At 40.1% G+C, this 17,160-nt stretch overlaps 1 protein-coding gene and 1 long non-coding RNA gene across 6 annotated transcripts in view; one reads left to right on the top strand and one right to left on the bottom strand.

Moving 5' to 3' along the window:
- The window catches only part of LOC122464441, a 136,128-nt gene that overhangs the window by 86,955 nt on the left and 32,013 nt on the right, over positions 1-17,160 (top strand). The window lies entirely within an intron of this gene.
- RERG (RAS like estrogen regulated growth inhibitor) overlaps positions 1,491-17,160 on the bottom strand; it is a 164,556-nt gene continuing 148,886 nt past the window's right edge. For all 5 annotated transcript variants that reach the window (XM_043539420.1, XM_007060561.4, XM_043539433.1 and 2 more), the window contains 2 exons: positions 6,149-6,222; positions 1,491-5,070 (listed from right to left, as the gene is read on the bottom strand). In XM_043539420.1, coding sequence (XP_043395355.1) covers positions 4,663-5,070; positions 6,149-6,222 — 482 coding nt within the window. In that variant the 3' untranslated portion in view covers positions 1,491-4,662. The remainder of the gene's footprint in view (positions 5,071-6,148; positions 6,223-17,160) is intronic.

Here is a 17,160-nt window from a genome sequence, read left to right as displayed (position 1 = left end):
CTGATTCTTGACTCTACTCCAGCTGGTTTGCACTGCCCTAGTGGCACATCACAACTGGAAAGCTGGCTTACCTGGCTTTGGAGGATTCCCCATATGGCATAGGGCCGGCATAGGGCCAGCACAGAAGCTCTACACCACCCCTGTCATAAGGGGTGCACCCAGGAGAAGGGGGCATGGTTTAGGCATCCCTATACCCTGGTGATCCTTAGTTGCCATGGGAAATAGCCTGAATGGCCCGAGGACTGGGGGAAACACTAAAGTGTTTAGGGCCATTTCCTGCCTCCCACGTCCAGTCTTTAACTTTACTAAGCCTATCTCAGCTACAACTTAAGATCTAGCCTGACCATATTTGAATAAAATCTCCACAACGTTTCCTAGGGAAATGCTAGTCAATGTTTCAGGAAAATCCCATTTCTTCTCATCGGGGTAAGACAATTTACCTTACATGTAAAGGAAACTGACTAGGGCCCTAGAACAGCATAGTTGGCATCCCTCCGCCACCTCCTTACTGAATTTAGTGCTAACAATAGGTGTTGTCAGAGTGACAGCCCTGGAGACTGAATTCCAATTACCCCTGATATTTGGGAACAGCCACATCTGAGGGAAATCCTGTCTCCAATGAAGTCAGTGGCAACCACCCTGAACTTTATGGCTTTGACCCACTTATCACTTACATGGTATGATAAGGATTGCACAGAGCTCTGTCAACCAATTTCATTCAGACCACCAAATAGCCAGATTGCTATAACACTTTTGATCAGCTTTGAATTGCTATAATTGTTAATGATATAAGGCTCCATATTCCCTTATAAATGTTTTTGGATCTATTGGATGCCTAGGTGTTGTGGTGAAATATCTGTGATTCACACCAGTTAAATTGATCTGTTCACTCTGGGACAAATCCTGAACAGCTTATTCAGGCAAAATTAACTTTGAGTTTGCCTGGGGTAAGAACAAAGGGCCACATTTTTAAAGGTATTTAGGTGCTGAACTCCCAGAGGTAGGCACTGAAATATCTTTAAAAATCTGTCTAAATAAAAACTGAGTGAGGACTTGAGGATTCGGCCCCTTGTTAATTGAAAGACAGAGTATCAGAGGTGTCTGGAGGAAAATGAACATGTAAGAGTTCAGTACAGAGAGCACTGATTTTCTTTATTTTTATATTCTTATATATTATATTATCTATAGGCGTGGGCCTTCATATTCTTGTATGTCAAAATGCATACAGTTATATATAATTTGGTACAATATATGTGCTAAGTATATATGTACCCAAACCCCACATACAAACATCCCCAAATTTTGGGAAAGTTTATCTTGATAAGGATCCAGACTTCATGGTTGCCCCCCCCTATTCTGTAATGATTGCACCAATCATCTAGCTATGAACACCTCAGCTTGAAGACAGTTTGGATCCTGATCCAAATCTTGCAGTATGGGCATCTCTAACTTATTTGTGACTTCAGTGAATCGCGATCAATCATGTTAAACTAATGAGGAAACTACTTTAGGGGGAAAGTACAAAAAAGGGGAGGGGAAATACTATTAAAAAAGAAAAATTGGCAGTAAGAATACAAATGAAGGCTTTTAATTACCCTGTTTCCTGCTTGAAAGATCAGTGGATAGGGGTTCACTTTGCATTTGGGCCTTTCAACACTTTGGCATTTTCTGGCTCATTTGAGAAATTGTAGAAATAGGAAACTTCTGCAGAACAGCCAATAATAAATTGCAACAGCTTGAGAAGCAGTAAATTAGACTGTAGTCACGCTGTGTTACAATTGGCTTGACAATCAGCCCATTAAACAGAGGAAAAACAACAGCGCTCTTAATTAAAAACAAAATAGAAAAAATACCCAAATCACAAAATAGCCCCCATTTTTTTGTCCAGTTGTCTGTCATTCGCAGTAGTCTCCAACCTCAATCTTCAAAAATAAATGTTGCTACTTTTATTAGAGGGTCTCTCCTTAACAAGTAAGACACATTTGTTCAGCATTATGTGTTCTTCCACAAGGGATTTCATTACTTCCCCATAAATGAATGGTAAAAGGAAAGAGACATTTTCAAGGGACATTGTCAAGAAGTAAGACAATAATTTAGTATTTCTTTAGTTGACAAACCTTCCTACTACAAACATTGCCATTGACTTTTGTGTGTATATTTTCATCTGCAATTTTAATCTCAAAATGGAGTCTATCCAAAGAGCATCATGACATCCCATGTTCTCTCTCACTGATCTTCAAATCAAATTTCCTCAGTGTACAAGTAAAATAATCTCACTCCTCTCTCTCACACACATACACATCCATTTCCAAGTCTGCAATCTTGCCCTGGGATGTAATGGTAAGGTCTGTCCTTTTGGCTCATGTGACATCACATTATTAAAGATTACAGGAGAAACTCAGGTCCTGAACCTGACAACACTTTCTCATGCATATTAAGTTAATCACATGCATGTTTGCAAGATCAGTGCCATAGTTAATAAGTGTTGATGCATGAGCCAGAACAGAATATGGCTCACTCTCCCATAGCTATGTTGGCTCTGCATTGCTAACAGGAGTTTAAAAAAAAAAAAACAGGCAAAAACTGATGGTTGTCACTAAAGTTAGCAATATGACTGACACATTTTGGGAAGATTTGTTAAATGAGAAGGTAACAATTTGCTGCTCTTCTGACCAGAGTCGTCCTTCAAAGATTCTACTGTAGTGTTTGCAACTGAAACATCATAAAGTGCAAGCGTATGAGAACCAAAAAGAAGAAACTTACTCCACAGACAACAGTCTAATTTCACTGTCCCAAACATGATTTTACTTTCCCAAACAGAAAGTAAACAAAGAGCATATAGGTCTTTAAAGTACATTTGAGTATGAATTCCTTCTATGACAGTCATCAGAGAGAGTGTGAGTGACATTATTTAAAAGAAAATGAACTTGACAGAGTCTCTTTAAGTCATTCTTCGTTTAAAAACTGATTTAGGACTCATGTTTCCTGCTTGTGTGGAAGCAGAGGGCTTACTCCACTATGCTGCCCCCTATGTGGTCATTTACACCTATGCAAAGTGCTAACAAATCAAATATCACCACTTGCCTAACCCAATGATAGCATTCTCTGTCCATTTTTCATTCTCTTTGCCCAGGCGTAAATGACTACACAAGATGCCAAGCAGTGGAGAATAAAGCTCTGAGTATTTGCATTGAAGGGGGATGTTAACCAAAGGAAAGAGGTGCTCATACTTCTATTAGTGGATCCACACAGTTGCCTGTGACTCTGCATGATGTTGGTTTTGGTTCCATTCCTAGCTGCCTAACAGGGTGTAATGTAACTGCTAAGAAAGAAACAAAAATAATCTGAAAATTCTTAACTACCTCCTAATTCTAGCTTCTGTATGTGTGTCGTCTCTCTCTCTCTCCCCTCCCTCTTCCCCCTCAAGAAGGCCTCAGAAATGCAGCCAATAGATGAGTAAAGTAGAGGGAAAGCTAAGAGTTTGCTGAAGCCACAGGGTTGGAGGAAAGGAGAAAATTAAAAAATCAGGTCAGTACTATTAAAAACTCAAGAAAGCCTAAAAATGTGTTCTCTGCTGGTTTAAACGAACCATTGGCTCAAGCCATAAAATTTAGATCTGCGTTCGAAACAGCTGAAAGTCTGGGAGCTTTTGGCTTGCCCCATTGTAAAGAAAGGGGCCATTTACATTGTACTTGCATATGAGTTTGGATTTTGAATTCTCAGCCTTCCCAGAATTTGAGGCTTGGGCTGGGCCTATCTTTAGTTTAAAGCAGAGGTGGATGCATCATTCTGGATAAATCAGCAAAGTGGAACTTTCATCAAAAACTCATAATTAACCGTAACCAAATCTCTGGAACTTCACTAGTAGATTGGTTATCTTTGTTTGATTCTTCCCCTGGCCCCCCCCTCCACAAACTTCTGATCTTTGAGGTGGAATGCTGAAATTGCCTTTAGAAAAGCTGTTTATGCAATATTCCCTGCACACTTTTGCAGATCTGAGAGACCTGGAAAACCAGCCACATTTATGTCCTTCAGACCCATTGAAATTCACCCATCACTGGTTGAAACCTCTACTGTCATGCAATATTTTTCCTATTTTAAATACATACCTAAGAATGTAGGCACTAGTATTGGGCTGGAAAAATAATACAAGAAAAAAGGGGTTGTAATAAAAAAATTGTGTGTAAATTTAGCGCTACTGAAAGGTGCCAGATTAACAATTTTGGAGAGAACAATTAAGCAGTCTCCCAGGTGATTGAGTCCTTGGCCTCTCCGCTAAGGATGTCAGTTATCGCTGGACTGAGACTTATTACTCATAGGCCGCAGAGCAGCCATCAGAACATAATGATTTTCAGTCATTACCAATCTGGGCTGGACTGGAGCCAGCAACCTAGCTGTCTCATTACCAATCCCTTGAGTCAGCCAATCCTTTGGAATGTCTCTGTGATGCTGGATGGAAATGGTGTGGAGTGGATGCTACCACTCTAAAACCATTTAAATAAAGTAGAAAGGAATCTGCCTCATATACTCAAAAAGGGATGAAGTGATTTTTTTTTTAAAGTAAAGCTTTGACCATCTTTTATTTTCATATGTCCTGGCTGCCTCCTCCCCACCCCCAAACTAACTTTCTCTACCCTGGTTCTCTACTTGGTTACAATTCTTTTAGCTGCTGATTTTGGTGAGCATCTTGTTAATCGCCTGCTTGACATGGGTGGTGGAGCTCCGTCTCCGAGTCTTGCCCTGGACCATCTTACGACGCCGTACCTCACGGCAAAGCTCATAGAAGGCCTCCATGATGTTGCCTTCACCTGTGCAAGCGGAACACTCATAAAATGCACATGCTAGTTCCGTGGCCAGCTTTTCTCCTTCCTCTGTGCTGACCTGCCTGGAGTGATCCAGGTCTGCTTTGTTCCCCACTAGGATCAGAGTAACATTCTTGGGTTTTTTAACTTCATCCAGCAAGTTCTTAAGTGGCAGCACTTCCTCAAAGCTGCCCCTGTCGGTGATGTCGTAGACTAGCACAAAGCCTTCACCCCATCGTACGTGTCCTTCCTTCTGAATAGTGTCCTCCTGTTTGGAAAGAAGGACACCAGTTTAAAGAGAAGATCATACACTGGCTGAATACAGTTTGGGAAACTAATACAAGCCCTTCAGGTAGACATCTGTCCCCTAGGCTCACCTCTCAATGACTGAGCAGGGTGCAAAGCCATTTACACCTGGGAAAAGTGGATGTAAAACCACAACTCTTCTGATTTTACACCCACTCTTCAAAGGTGGAGATGACTGCACGGGATGCGAGGCGGTGGAGAATCAGATCCTAAAGATCTGCAGCTGTGAGTGGAATAATGTTGTGGTGTGTCCCTGTAGTAGATTTTGAGGAAAAGTCAGATAGGTTTGGATGGGTTTCTGGTGGTTTTCAGTGTGAGCACCTGCCAGTGTTTGGTAAGAGTGAACGTGGCCATGGTGAGGCAGAATCTACAGTGTTTGTTTTGGTGGGTGTAGCTTACAAGTTATATTTGTGTCCTGGCTGTGCATGGATGACCACAATGTATGATCAAGTGTCTGTATGCCGTCTATATCCAGGTATTGTGATTCCTTTCTAAGGGGTTAACTTCATGAGGTGCTCTTGGGTGTCCACATAGGTCACTTAAAGGAATACTGCTAGACTGTCTGTTTCTGCTCTGGATAATGGCACCGTGCAAGAGTGATAACCCATTAGGGGAAATCTGGTAATGTGATCTGGGCCAAGCAGGTGACTGTTACCATAGATTACATTGCACTGATTTCATTCAGAGCCTTCATCTTGCAGATTTATGTGGGAGGCTCTTTGTGAACAGAGACATTTGCTCCAGATGATGAAGTGGAGTACCTTGGGCACCTGCTGAAGTTCCTTACGCAGCCTTTGTTACAGTTAAGGCATCTAAAATAAAGAGTTCCCCAGATGGTCACACACTATCTCTACCCACTCTTCCACATTACAAAACTCTAAACATCCATCTGTGTGTAATACCCGGGTCTGGCAGCCGCTGCTTAGAGTGGCACTACTTGATTTTAGTCACCAGAAGTGTTGTGCAGCTGTCTTAGTCTCACCCTTTTCTCCTGTTTATTCGTGTATGAGAATCAGATCTTCTCGACCGTTCTCACTCACCTGACCAGCTGTATCTAGTATCTCCATGGAAACAACTTCATCATCGATAGTTGCCTGATGACGATAGGTAGACTCTTAAAAATAATAAAAACAATTTTAGAAGAGTTTAAAATCTAAATGCAGATTGTTAGAGCAGAATCTTCTTTATGCTCCTTGCTACTGTTCTATCACACGACTTGAAGTACTGTTCTGATGTGATGTAAAGCTTCCCCAGCATCCATGAATTGGAGCTTTTTCATACATAGGCACATCCTAGCTCCTCTTCTCACAGCTAAGACCTACCCATCTCTCCCTGTGTGCCACCCATAACCTTCTTTTATACCACATCTCAGAACTATGACTGTTCAGAGACACAGCCTTTGTACTATATACATGGGACCTCTGCAATTACCACAAAGGGACTGAACAATTTAAAAAGTTAACCAGCTATCCAGTAATATTGACAGGCCTGGGTCTTCCTATTGGACAATAATATAAACAATATCTGGAGCATGTAACCCAAGATGTTTCTGAGATGGAATGTTTTAAAAATCGTCGTAACTTTCAAAAAATGAAACTGGTTTCAATGACTATGACTCTATTTACATCAGGGCTGAATTTGATCCAATTTGTTTATTCAAAATGGAACATGGCAGTGAGGCTAACACACTTATTGTTTTGGGTTTTTTTAATAGATTTTTTTTCCCCTTCAGTTTATTTTTGTAAGAGGGGAAAAGGGCTAAATCACATTAAAATATCTTTCAAACAATCAGCATAAGTTCTTTTCAAAAGATTTTCCTATAATATCAAACTAGCCAATAATACTGAAATCAGATGCAGGTTTCCATATTTCAATACATTAGACCGATTAAAAAAAAGTTCTCAGTTAAAATAGTTTCTGCAATACATATTATTGTTACCGCTTGATAAAAAGCCAAATGGGCACACATGGTATAAGATGGGTTTACAGCAGACATGAATTTGGGTGTAAGATCTTGTAATTAAAAGAAGAATCCTGGGTTCACTCAGGATATCTCTCAGAACTATATTTAGTCTGTTTATAACCTCTTCCTAGAATATTTGATGTACCCTTCACATTCCTGCTTGTTCCAACAGATGTTATCTAACTTGCTAGTATTACATATGGGGGTTGGAGTCCATTACTATGGATGCTTATTAAGTGGTCAGGATCTTGGATTTGTGCCTCACTGAAAGCACAGCAACTGACAGCCTTTTAATCCCATGCTGTGATACTTTTCCCACTGATTTGGAGGGAAGAGTGCCACCTCCTGAAACACCAATGCCACTTCTTTGGAGGTCTCCAATTCAAAAACTGATAATGCCTGTCCCTACTTAGCTTGAAATCTGACCAGTTCAGAGCTGAAAATGGAGTGGCTGCAGACCAGGGATCTACTCAAGCTACCCACTAAGTATAGTCCTTACACTGTGATGAAATTACAGAACACTGGGATTTATTTTCGGAATGTTTCTTTGAAAAATGCTGAAATCATCACTTTCCCCTTTTCTAGCAAAGGCTCAAAGCAATGTGTATGATTTATAAGAATTGCCAAGGGGAGTTAAACATACACACTATCCATGTTATAGGAAAATAAGGCTGCATTTGCTGCCTCTAAAGTTCTGGAAATGGGCAACTAATCAAATAATTAATGACAAGGACACTTGTTTTATCTTAATGAGTATGACACTTAAGTGTGATAGCATTTGACCTACAACTTAGCAAATGATCCGTGCTAACATTCAGATTTATTACTGTTGCCAACTCACAGATGGTCTATATCAAAAGTCAAATGCACATGATGTAAAACTGTAGCCAGCAATTCTGATCGCTTTTCATTGTCAGAGATTTACATTTTATTTGGTGCAAATCTCTTCAATGGGAATGGGAGGATATGCTCAAGGAAGCTTATTTATTGAACCAGAACTTCTGAAAGGTTTTATGTTCTATGAATGTTTCCTTTCCCTACTGAGGGATGCCATCTCTCCAGAATAATGTGTTTAAACTCTCACATTATTTTCCCCCACCAAACACCCTCTCCCCCACCAAAAAAGTAACTTGCCCTTGTCACTCAAATTGCTTTAAGTGGTGCAGCTGTCACCAGTATGGACAAATGGGCCAGTCCCTCCATCAGTCAGTCAGGCAGATGGAAGCCAAATGGCAAGTTCCTTTGTTTTCAGTTTTTATTTTGTTTAAAATTTCCTAGGAACTTACTGGTGTTTGTTACAAAAATGTCAGAATGGACAAAAATGGGTGCAAAAATTAACTTCACAGTTTTCTGGGTAAAATCAGGCTAATACTGGGGATGGGAGAACAGGGAAAAAAAGCAACAAATAGAGAAAAGTAGGCCAGAAGTGAAGAGGTGGAGGAGATGAGGGCACCATCTCCATTTCTTCTGCATCCAGGTCCACTTCGGAAGTTCAGTTACTCTCAAAATAATACTTAAGTGGGATTTATGTAGGGCATATACCTTATTCTGGCCTTCTGCTCAGGGGTGAGTTTTACCTTGGATGTGTAGCATTGCTATGGGTAAGAGAGGTGTGAAATGTTGGTAGTTGTTTTGGATAAAGATGTATCTGTTTTTGAGTTTGAGTAAGGTTTGTGGATTTGGGGCCATTTTAATGATATTTTAGCACTATCTGGATGTTTGTGAAAAAGCAAATAGCCATTATTAGTCTCAAATTGACAGGTATGAATTTTGACTAAAGGGATGGAGTCTCCTAAAAGCCCAGTGGATTAAAGCACAGAGCTGCCAACCATGACGTCTTGAGTTGTATTCCCTTTCTGAAACTAAATGCTCTTGACTTCGCATTTCTGTAGTACTTCACACCGTACAGTACCTTGCTTTACAGTAGTTCAATATCATTACTCCTCCGTACTGTACATATAGAGAGACTGTGACAGAGAAGTTAAAGTGCTTTGACTGGAGTTGGCATGATCTAGTTGATGAGGCATAGGTATAACAGAAGAGAGCTGTCTTCTAATTATGGTTATGATATGGACTTTTCAGGTGACCATGGGCAACTTCCTGAGCCTTGGATTTTCTGCCTTTACCACGCACAATATGGCCTGGTAATAATTCCATACTGTAATTTTATGGCTACCACCAACTAGGTGGAAGGAAAATATTATAGTTGTGTTTCTCTGTCCATAAATGCTTGAATCAAAGTAGGATTTTGGTGGCCCCAGAGGAGCCAGACAGCTACTATGGTCAGAGCTGTGGTAAGCCAATCAACGTCAGAAATACTGAAATGGAGCTGTAAAACTTACCACTTGGCCCTAATTTATAAACTTTGAAAGTCCTGGTTAACTATTGGGGTGTTACACTTGATATAATATTTTTGGTAATTTAAAGAAAAGGGTTGCTGACCATATTGCTTTGGACCTACAGTTGATCTCATTAGTCCGATGGCTTCACTTTGTATAATAGTGCATTCTGCAGCACTTTTCTTCAATAATACACACTTAACTCTTGCAAGATTCATCATCTGAAAAATTAAAGCTCATCCTTTAAATATTTAGACCATACCAAGGGGCCCCAGAAGCATTTCTGAAGCAACATTAGTCAGTTTATTTTTTTTAGCCTACAGTATATTGGCACAATTATTCAGTCCCCATTAACTAATCAACTTCTAAATTCCCAGATGCAGAAAGTCTTTTACAAGGAGAAGCAAAAAGCAGACTGAAAGCCTCCCCTGAGCTTATTTGTGCTATCTTGTTAATAAGAGTATTTGAGAATCGCTGTATTTTTCTGAACAATGGATTAAAAGTCATTATGAAAAAACAATACTATTAAAATTATATAGAGAAAATATTGAAGTATATGATCCACAGAATGCAAATCTGAATGTCTTCCAAAGCCTGAGGTTTTGATAAATACATTCAAGGGAGATTTGGGTTGTATTTACTTGAAGAATGAACACATTTTCTTGTCCTGAATAAAACTGAATTGGTCAATACATTTGTTCCAGAAGAGCATATTTCAATTCTTGCAGAAAATTTTTCCTCTGAGATCCATTTTGTAGCTCTTGGATCACATCCTCAGTTGGCATAAATTGTCTTTAATGGAACTACACTAACTTACACCAGCTGATCTGGTCTCTTGACTCCAATGTCTTGATCAGTACAAGTTCCATGGATATGGGAAGAGCAGAAAATGGGGGTAAAGTGTCGTCTTACAGCTCTGAAAGGAGATTTTTGCTTTATGCTTTTAGGAACATGTTTATTGTAGGAATAGGCAAACCAATTTGGATGAAATAAACACCTCCACAAATTTATGCCCAAACTTTGAATGGTAGCCAGGTCTGTTTTGAGTACAGATGGGCCCAAATTCTTTCTCATCCAGAGTTTTGGCTCATGTCCATCTCTAGTTTCAATGTTAAAAAAAGACAGCCTCACTGGAAGGTGACATATAGAAATAGTGTGAGAAAGTTTGTGCTCATGGTGTCTTCCACCCCCATGCAACCTGGAAGCACTGGAGACCTAGAGAGTCTGTTCTGTGAAATTTTCAGACCAGTCTGTAGACCACTGAGATGCAAGCATGTGAACTTCTACTTGCTTAATAGCACTGAACTTTCAAACCATCATTTAAAAACTTCATTTTCCCTTGGATGAAGAAATATGGATAGGAGACTAGTGCTTGCCATAATTACTTGTCATAAAGTAACGAGCCAAAATCTCCTCTGTTATCCCCATGAAACTCCATAGAGGTCGCAGGCATTGCATGGCATATATTCCTGCAGAATTCATCTCCGTCTGATTTGAGAACTGTGAATCACGGCACACCCAGTTTACCTCCGTTCCACACAAACCTAGTGTTGTCTCGTATTGTTTTCCATGGATTTGCTCCAGCTGCGTGAGTAAATTGTGTCTCTCTTCGCTGCTCTCTGCATCTACTCACTTGCTTCCTCTCAGCCCTTTTCAATCTTACCACTACTGGGACCAGGGACATCTCTTTAGCACTTACCATCTAGGGCGTGACTTTGTCTGTCTGTCTGTCTCTCTCTGTGACTCTTCCCCACCTCCACATCTTTTGTCAAACATCATCTAAAAATATTTTTCTTCCTTGCCTGTGACTCATAATTGCCTACTCTATCTCTTATTGCCCTTATGACATGCTTTTATTTTACTGGAGTGGAGCTAATGTCTGTTCACCCCAGTGGAGGATCTGGCCCTATGTGTTTATAAAACAGTTTTTTTTTTTTTAATGGTGAATGCATTCCTTCCCCTCTTTTTTTTATTGTCATATATGTAGAGCCATAAATATGCATGGGGCTTTCCATTCACGCTATGTTAAACTTACACACTCAAAAACCCCAAAGGATAAAATTTCCAAAAGCAACTAACAGCTTGTCTATATAAAAACTTAGGGCACTGCAGGCTAGTGTGGGGCAGATTTACACCTCACCTTGCAGCGACCTAAGTGTCAGTGTGGACCTTAGCTGCTGAACTCTAGAAGTTCGCTAGCGCACTTTGATCTACCCCACTTTGAAATGGGAGTACGTTAAAGGACACTGGGGAATTTTAGTGGGGGGGCAGCAGGGTCAACATGGATGCTTAGTGCATGGCAGGCTAGTGTGTGATAGATTACACCCCAACTTGTTGTGAACTAAGTGTTTTTATAGACAGGCCCTTAGGCCCAGATTTTTAAAGCTATTTCGGCATTGCTATGCTCAGTGTCACAATGCCTAACTGATTTAGGAGCCTAAATTTCATTTTCAAAAGATATTATTGCTAAGAAGTCTAAATCCCATTGACTGTCAATAGAATTTAGACTCCTAAATCAGTTAAGCATTGTGGTTCTTACTGTTGCAATGCCTAAATAGCTTTACAAACCTGGGTATTAGTGATTTAGGCTCTTAGGCTCCTAAGTCATTTTTGAAAATGTGATTTAAGTTCTTAAATCACTTAAAATTTTTAACCCAAAAAAGTCAGGAAATACAACACTTAAGGCTTCAACAGGTAATGTACTATGTCCGATATGCTTGTCTCTCAGTGCAAAGTTTACAACACCCACAGCAATATTAAGCTACACAAAAAACCCCCAGAAATGTGGGTCTAGAAAATATGGGCTGAATTAAGGCTGAATTTTACAACCCCCTTCGTGCCAACTGTCTGAGCAGAAGCCTCTGCCCCTGACCAACACCTTGCTAAGGCCAGGCAGGGAGATAAGCAACGATATCAGAAAGAGCGCAGGATTCGCTAGGCTATGTTAAATGATTTTGCTGTGTCAGTACTGACTAGCCTCAGAATTTTTCAAATTTTTAACTTTTCCTTTTTAATTCTCCCCCACCCAAACCCAAGCAGAGGTACTGGTCCTCAGTGCGAGTTATGTCCACGACAAGCTTCAAGTTAAATAAGCCATTCGTGCTGTAGTTATACCTTTTTTTAAAGCGTCATTCGAGAGCAGGTGTGCACTTCCCTCCTCTAAATGAAAACTAGCCAAAGAGCCTTTGCTCACAATTGATTATTTTTTCATCACTTTGAGGCATAGAGCAAGCATGGGACATTTCAGCCCATCCGGCGAATGTTTCAGAAAATGAGCAAGTGTGAATAGGGTACAATATTTTGCAATCATAACTGCTGTAGGCATAGCTAGTGCCCAATATACTACTTCCGGTTGTCTTCCATTTGTTTAATTCTGTGAAGTGTTTTGGGATACTGTATATATGTAAAGGCTGCGTTAAAACAGGCTGTATTTGATCACTGCCATCAAGAATGCTACATCTTGAGGCCGATATTAAAGAAAACATAAAACATGTTAAATAAATGATTCCCACGTTGTTCCAAGCTTCTTCCTCTGCTGTTCTTCATTGTGGCCTCTTGCTTTTGAGTCTGCCATGCTTTTTAAAGGCCAGTGTCATGGATTTAAAAAGTTCTAGGCCATGCCTATCTGCTTCCTTATGGATACTTCAGAGAAACAAGGAATGTTTTCACAGCTCATTTCCAAAATACATTTTATATAAATTCCCATTGCAGAGGAGCACAGTGGGAGGCAACAGAAGATATCTTAAATTTGTATGAGGTCAAGTTAATTTTTCTTTGAAAATGGGAAAATTAAGTCTAGGAGAGGTGCATACCATCGTACCAAAGGGAATGGTGTAGGGTCCCATCCTATTTAACATTGTTGATCCAGAAGGAATGAGTAGCATCCTTAATAAAATTCACAGAGGACATCAACGAAGCAGATTGCAGCTGGCCCAGCATAAGGCCCCATTCCAGTACAGCATTAAGCACAAGCCAAAGTGGAGAAGATTGTTCCCCTTACATCCTTGCTTAGGAGCCAACCAGAATCCAATTGCTTATAATTCCTGAGTGCAAGCACTAGGAAGGTCTAATGTCACTGCTAGATTCCTCCCAGATTGGCAGTGGGGTGAGGAGAGGGTATTGGTCTATTGGGAAGCAAATGCTGCTCTCTCTAAAGGTTTTCACAGTTTCCAAACTGGAAGGCACTGCACTAAATCAGTCAGAACACCTCAGGCACCCAGCTGATGTGGGGCACTTCCTCATCCAGCAGCTACTAAAGTTAGACACTTTTAAATCAGCAGATCTGGATAACTTGCATCTAAGAGTTTTAAAAGAGCTGGTTGAGGCACTCACTTAGACCATTACTGTTGATTTTCCATAAGTTTTGGAACATTGGGGGAGTTTCAGAGGACTGGAAGAAAGCTAATGTTGTGCCAATATTTAAAAATGGTAAATGGGATGATCAAGTTAATTATATGCCTGTCAGTCTGACTTTGATCCCAGGCAAGATAATAGAGCAGCTGATACAGGACTTGCTCCATAAAGAATTAAAGAAGAGTAATATAATTAATGCCAGTCAATATAGGTTTATGGAAAATAGATCTTGTCAAACTAACTTGATATTTTTTTTTGATAAGATTGCATGTTTGGTTGATAAAGATAATAGTGTTGATGTAATATACTTAGACTTCTGTAAGGCATTTGATTTGGTACTGCATGAAATTTTGATTTAAAAAGCTAGACATATAAAATATACATGGAACCGATTAAATGGCTTAAAAGCTAGCTAACAGGTCTAAAAATGTAATGTAAATGGGGAATCATCATTGAGTGGATGTGTTTCTAATGGGGTCCACAGGGGTTGGTTTTTGGCTATTTAACATTTGTATTATTGACCCAGAAGAAAACATAAAATCATCATTGATAAAGTTTGCGGATGACACACTAATTGGGGGAGTGGTAAATAATGAAGAGGACAAGTCATTGATTCAGAGTGATCTGGAGAGCTTGATAAGCTGGGTGCAAGCAAAAAATATGTGTTTTAATATACGTATACATGTAGGAACAAAGAATGTAGGCCATACTTATATGACTGGGGACTCTATCCTGGAAAGCAGTGTCTCTGAAAAAGATTTGGAGAGGGGTGTATAATCAGCTGAACATGAACTCCAGTGCAATACTGTAGCCAAAAAGGGCTAATGCAATCCTTGGATGCATAAACAGAGGAATCTTGAATAGGAATGGAGACATTATTTTACCTCTATTTGGCACTGATGGAACCGCTGCTGGAATACAGTGTCTAGTTCTGGCATCCACCATTCAAGAAAGATGTTGAGAAATTCGAGAGGGTTCAGAGAAGAGCCATGATTTAAGGATTAGAAAACCTGCCTTATAGTGTTAGACTCAAGGAGTTTAATCTATTTAGTTTACGAATGAGAAGGTTAAGGGATGACCTGATTGCAGTTGATAAATACCTACATGGAGAACAAATATTTAATAATGGGATCTTCAGTTTAGCAGAGAAAGATAGAGCATGATCCAATGTCTGGAAGTTGAACCTAGATAAATTCAGACTGGAAATAAGGAGTAAAGTTTGAGCAGTGAGAGTAATTAACTACTGGAACAATTTACCAAGGGTCGCAGTGGATTCTCCATCACTGACAATTTTTAAACAAAGTTGGATGTTGTTCTAAAAGACGTGATCTAGGACAGGGATCGGCAACCTTTGGCATGCGGCCTGTCAGGGAAATCTGCTGGCGGGCTGGGACGATTTGTTTATCTGCAGCGTCCGCAAGTTCGGCCGATCGCAGCTCCCACTAGCCACGGTTCACTGTTTCAGGCCAATGGGGGCTGCGGGAAGCGGTGGCCAGCACATCCCTCAGACCACGCTGCTTCCCACAGCCCCCATTGGTCTGGAACGGTGAACCACGGCCAGAGGGAGCTACAATCGGCCAAACCTGCGGACGCTACAGGTAAACAAACTGTCCCAGCCTACCAGCAGATTTCCCTGATGGGCTGCATGCCAAAGGTTGCCGATTCCTGATCTAGAAATTATTTTGGGGAAGTCCATTGGTCGGTGTTATGCAGGAGATCAGATGAGATGATCACAATGGTCCCTTCTGGCCCTGGAATCTATTAAAATATTCACAAAAGACAGACTTTAGAATGATCGGTGGTGAAATGCAATGAACATACTGATCTTTTAGGCACTATGACTGCACTTGATTTGATAGGGGTTTCAGTTAACCAGGGTATGGCTGAACTGGGTTTTTTGATATCAGACTCTATATAAAGCAACATCATTTAATATGACTTTATGTACAGCACCTTGATGGGAGGGTGTATGTGCACACTCAAAGATGTGTGTGCTCTAATAACGTTCATTATTGTGATATTAGGCAGTTTAAGGCATATAAATTAGATTAAGTGATTAAGGCAGATATAAGTGTTTGTGGCTCATTTAGTAAGAGCAGGAGATAGGAAGGCAAAGTTCCTGGATACTTCTCTTAGCTGAGCCACTGACTTGCAGTGTGGCTTTTGACAAATTGCATAGTTTCTCTTTTTCTCTCTCTTCTTCAGTTCCTCACCAGTAAAATCCTCCACCTCAAAGAAGTGTGGTGAAGTTTTAATTAATTAATGTTTGTAAACTTTTTAAGTTCCATGTCTGAAAAGTGCATAGAAATGCAAAGTGTTTATCCAAAGGCTGTATTTTGGGCAAGAATCTACCAGTGTAATATTAAAAAAACATGGAGTGATATTTTACTGGTAAATAATACAAACTCCATTGTCTGTAGCATTTCTCTAACTTCACTGTATTATTTGACTGTGATCAGAAAAGAAAAAAAATGTTCATGGAGGATGTGAAGGACGGGGGACGCTGGTAAAGAATCTTGAGTCTTACATTTTAATTATGTTGCCATTTAAGTTTTCTTGATACAACAGACTACTAGAATTAGTGATAGTATTGTTTGAGATTATTAGCTCTCTGATATCAGTTTAAATATAATATCTAGATTACTTTAAAAATTTTAGTGTATGTCTATACTTAGACTGTAGCGCTTCAGTATACACACTACCTATGCTGATGGGAGTGGTGCATCTCTTTTTCTACATACCTTCTGTGTCCTCGTTGTGCATATATAGCACAATGTTTTGATTTGTTATAAACAGAGATTGATATGCCTTATATACCCAGGCAGGTGAGGAATTAGTAAAGCCCTGCAAATGTGCAGATATGCACAGATATCTGCAGATCATGTTTGAGAATCAGATGCGGATAAAAATTTTGTATCCGCATAGGACTCTAGCAATTAGCCTCAGTGGCTTGGTACATTTAAAAAAAAGATAGCAAACACCTACCAAGAAAATGATAACTAAGCAATAAAGGTGTAGGGCAGGCAAGAGTTGGCAGATAGTTAATACTCTCTGGGTAATGAGCTCTGCTGATATTGTCATTCCTAGTACGTTGAGAATGGAAAAATAAAATATTAAGGGTGATACAGTTGTGCAGGGTCAACTGCACCTGTATTCCCCTTCTATGGTCCAGCAAGGGCACACACTCTTAGGCTTCTGGCTCCCCAGCTGCCTCCTCTCTTGGATGGAGACACATGTCTCTCTCCCTCTTGACTGGGATATTTCAAGACTGAGAGCTCCTTGCCTACATTAAGAATTCCTCAGTGAAGACCAGTTTCCTAAGCAGGCCTGCATTGCTTTTCTTCTCCACAGTGTAATTGCATCCGCACTTTCATCCACAGTGTCATTGCAAAAGCTG

The sequence above is a fragment of the Chelonia mydas genome, chromosome 1 (genome assembly GCF_015237465.2).
Source record: "Chelonia mydas isolate rCheMyd1 chromosome 1, rCheMyd1.pri.v2, whole genome shotgun sequence".
In the NCBI taxonomy this organism is placed as follows: domain Eukaryota; kingdom Metazoa; phylum Chordata; order Testudines; family Cheloniidae; genus Chelonia; species Chelonia mydas.
The sequence above is the reverse complement of the archived record's forward strand: the minus strand, read 5'-3'. Positions and strand labels throughout refer to the sequence as shown.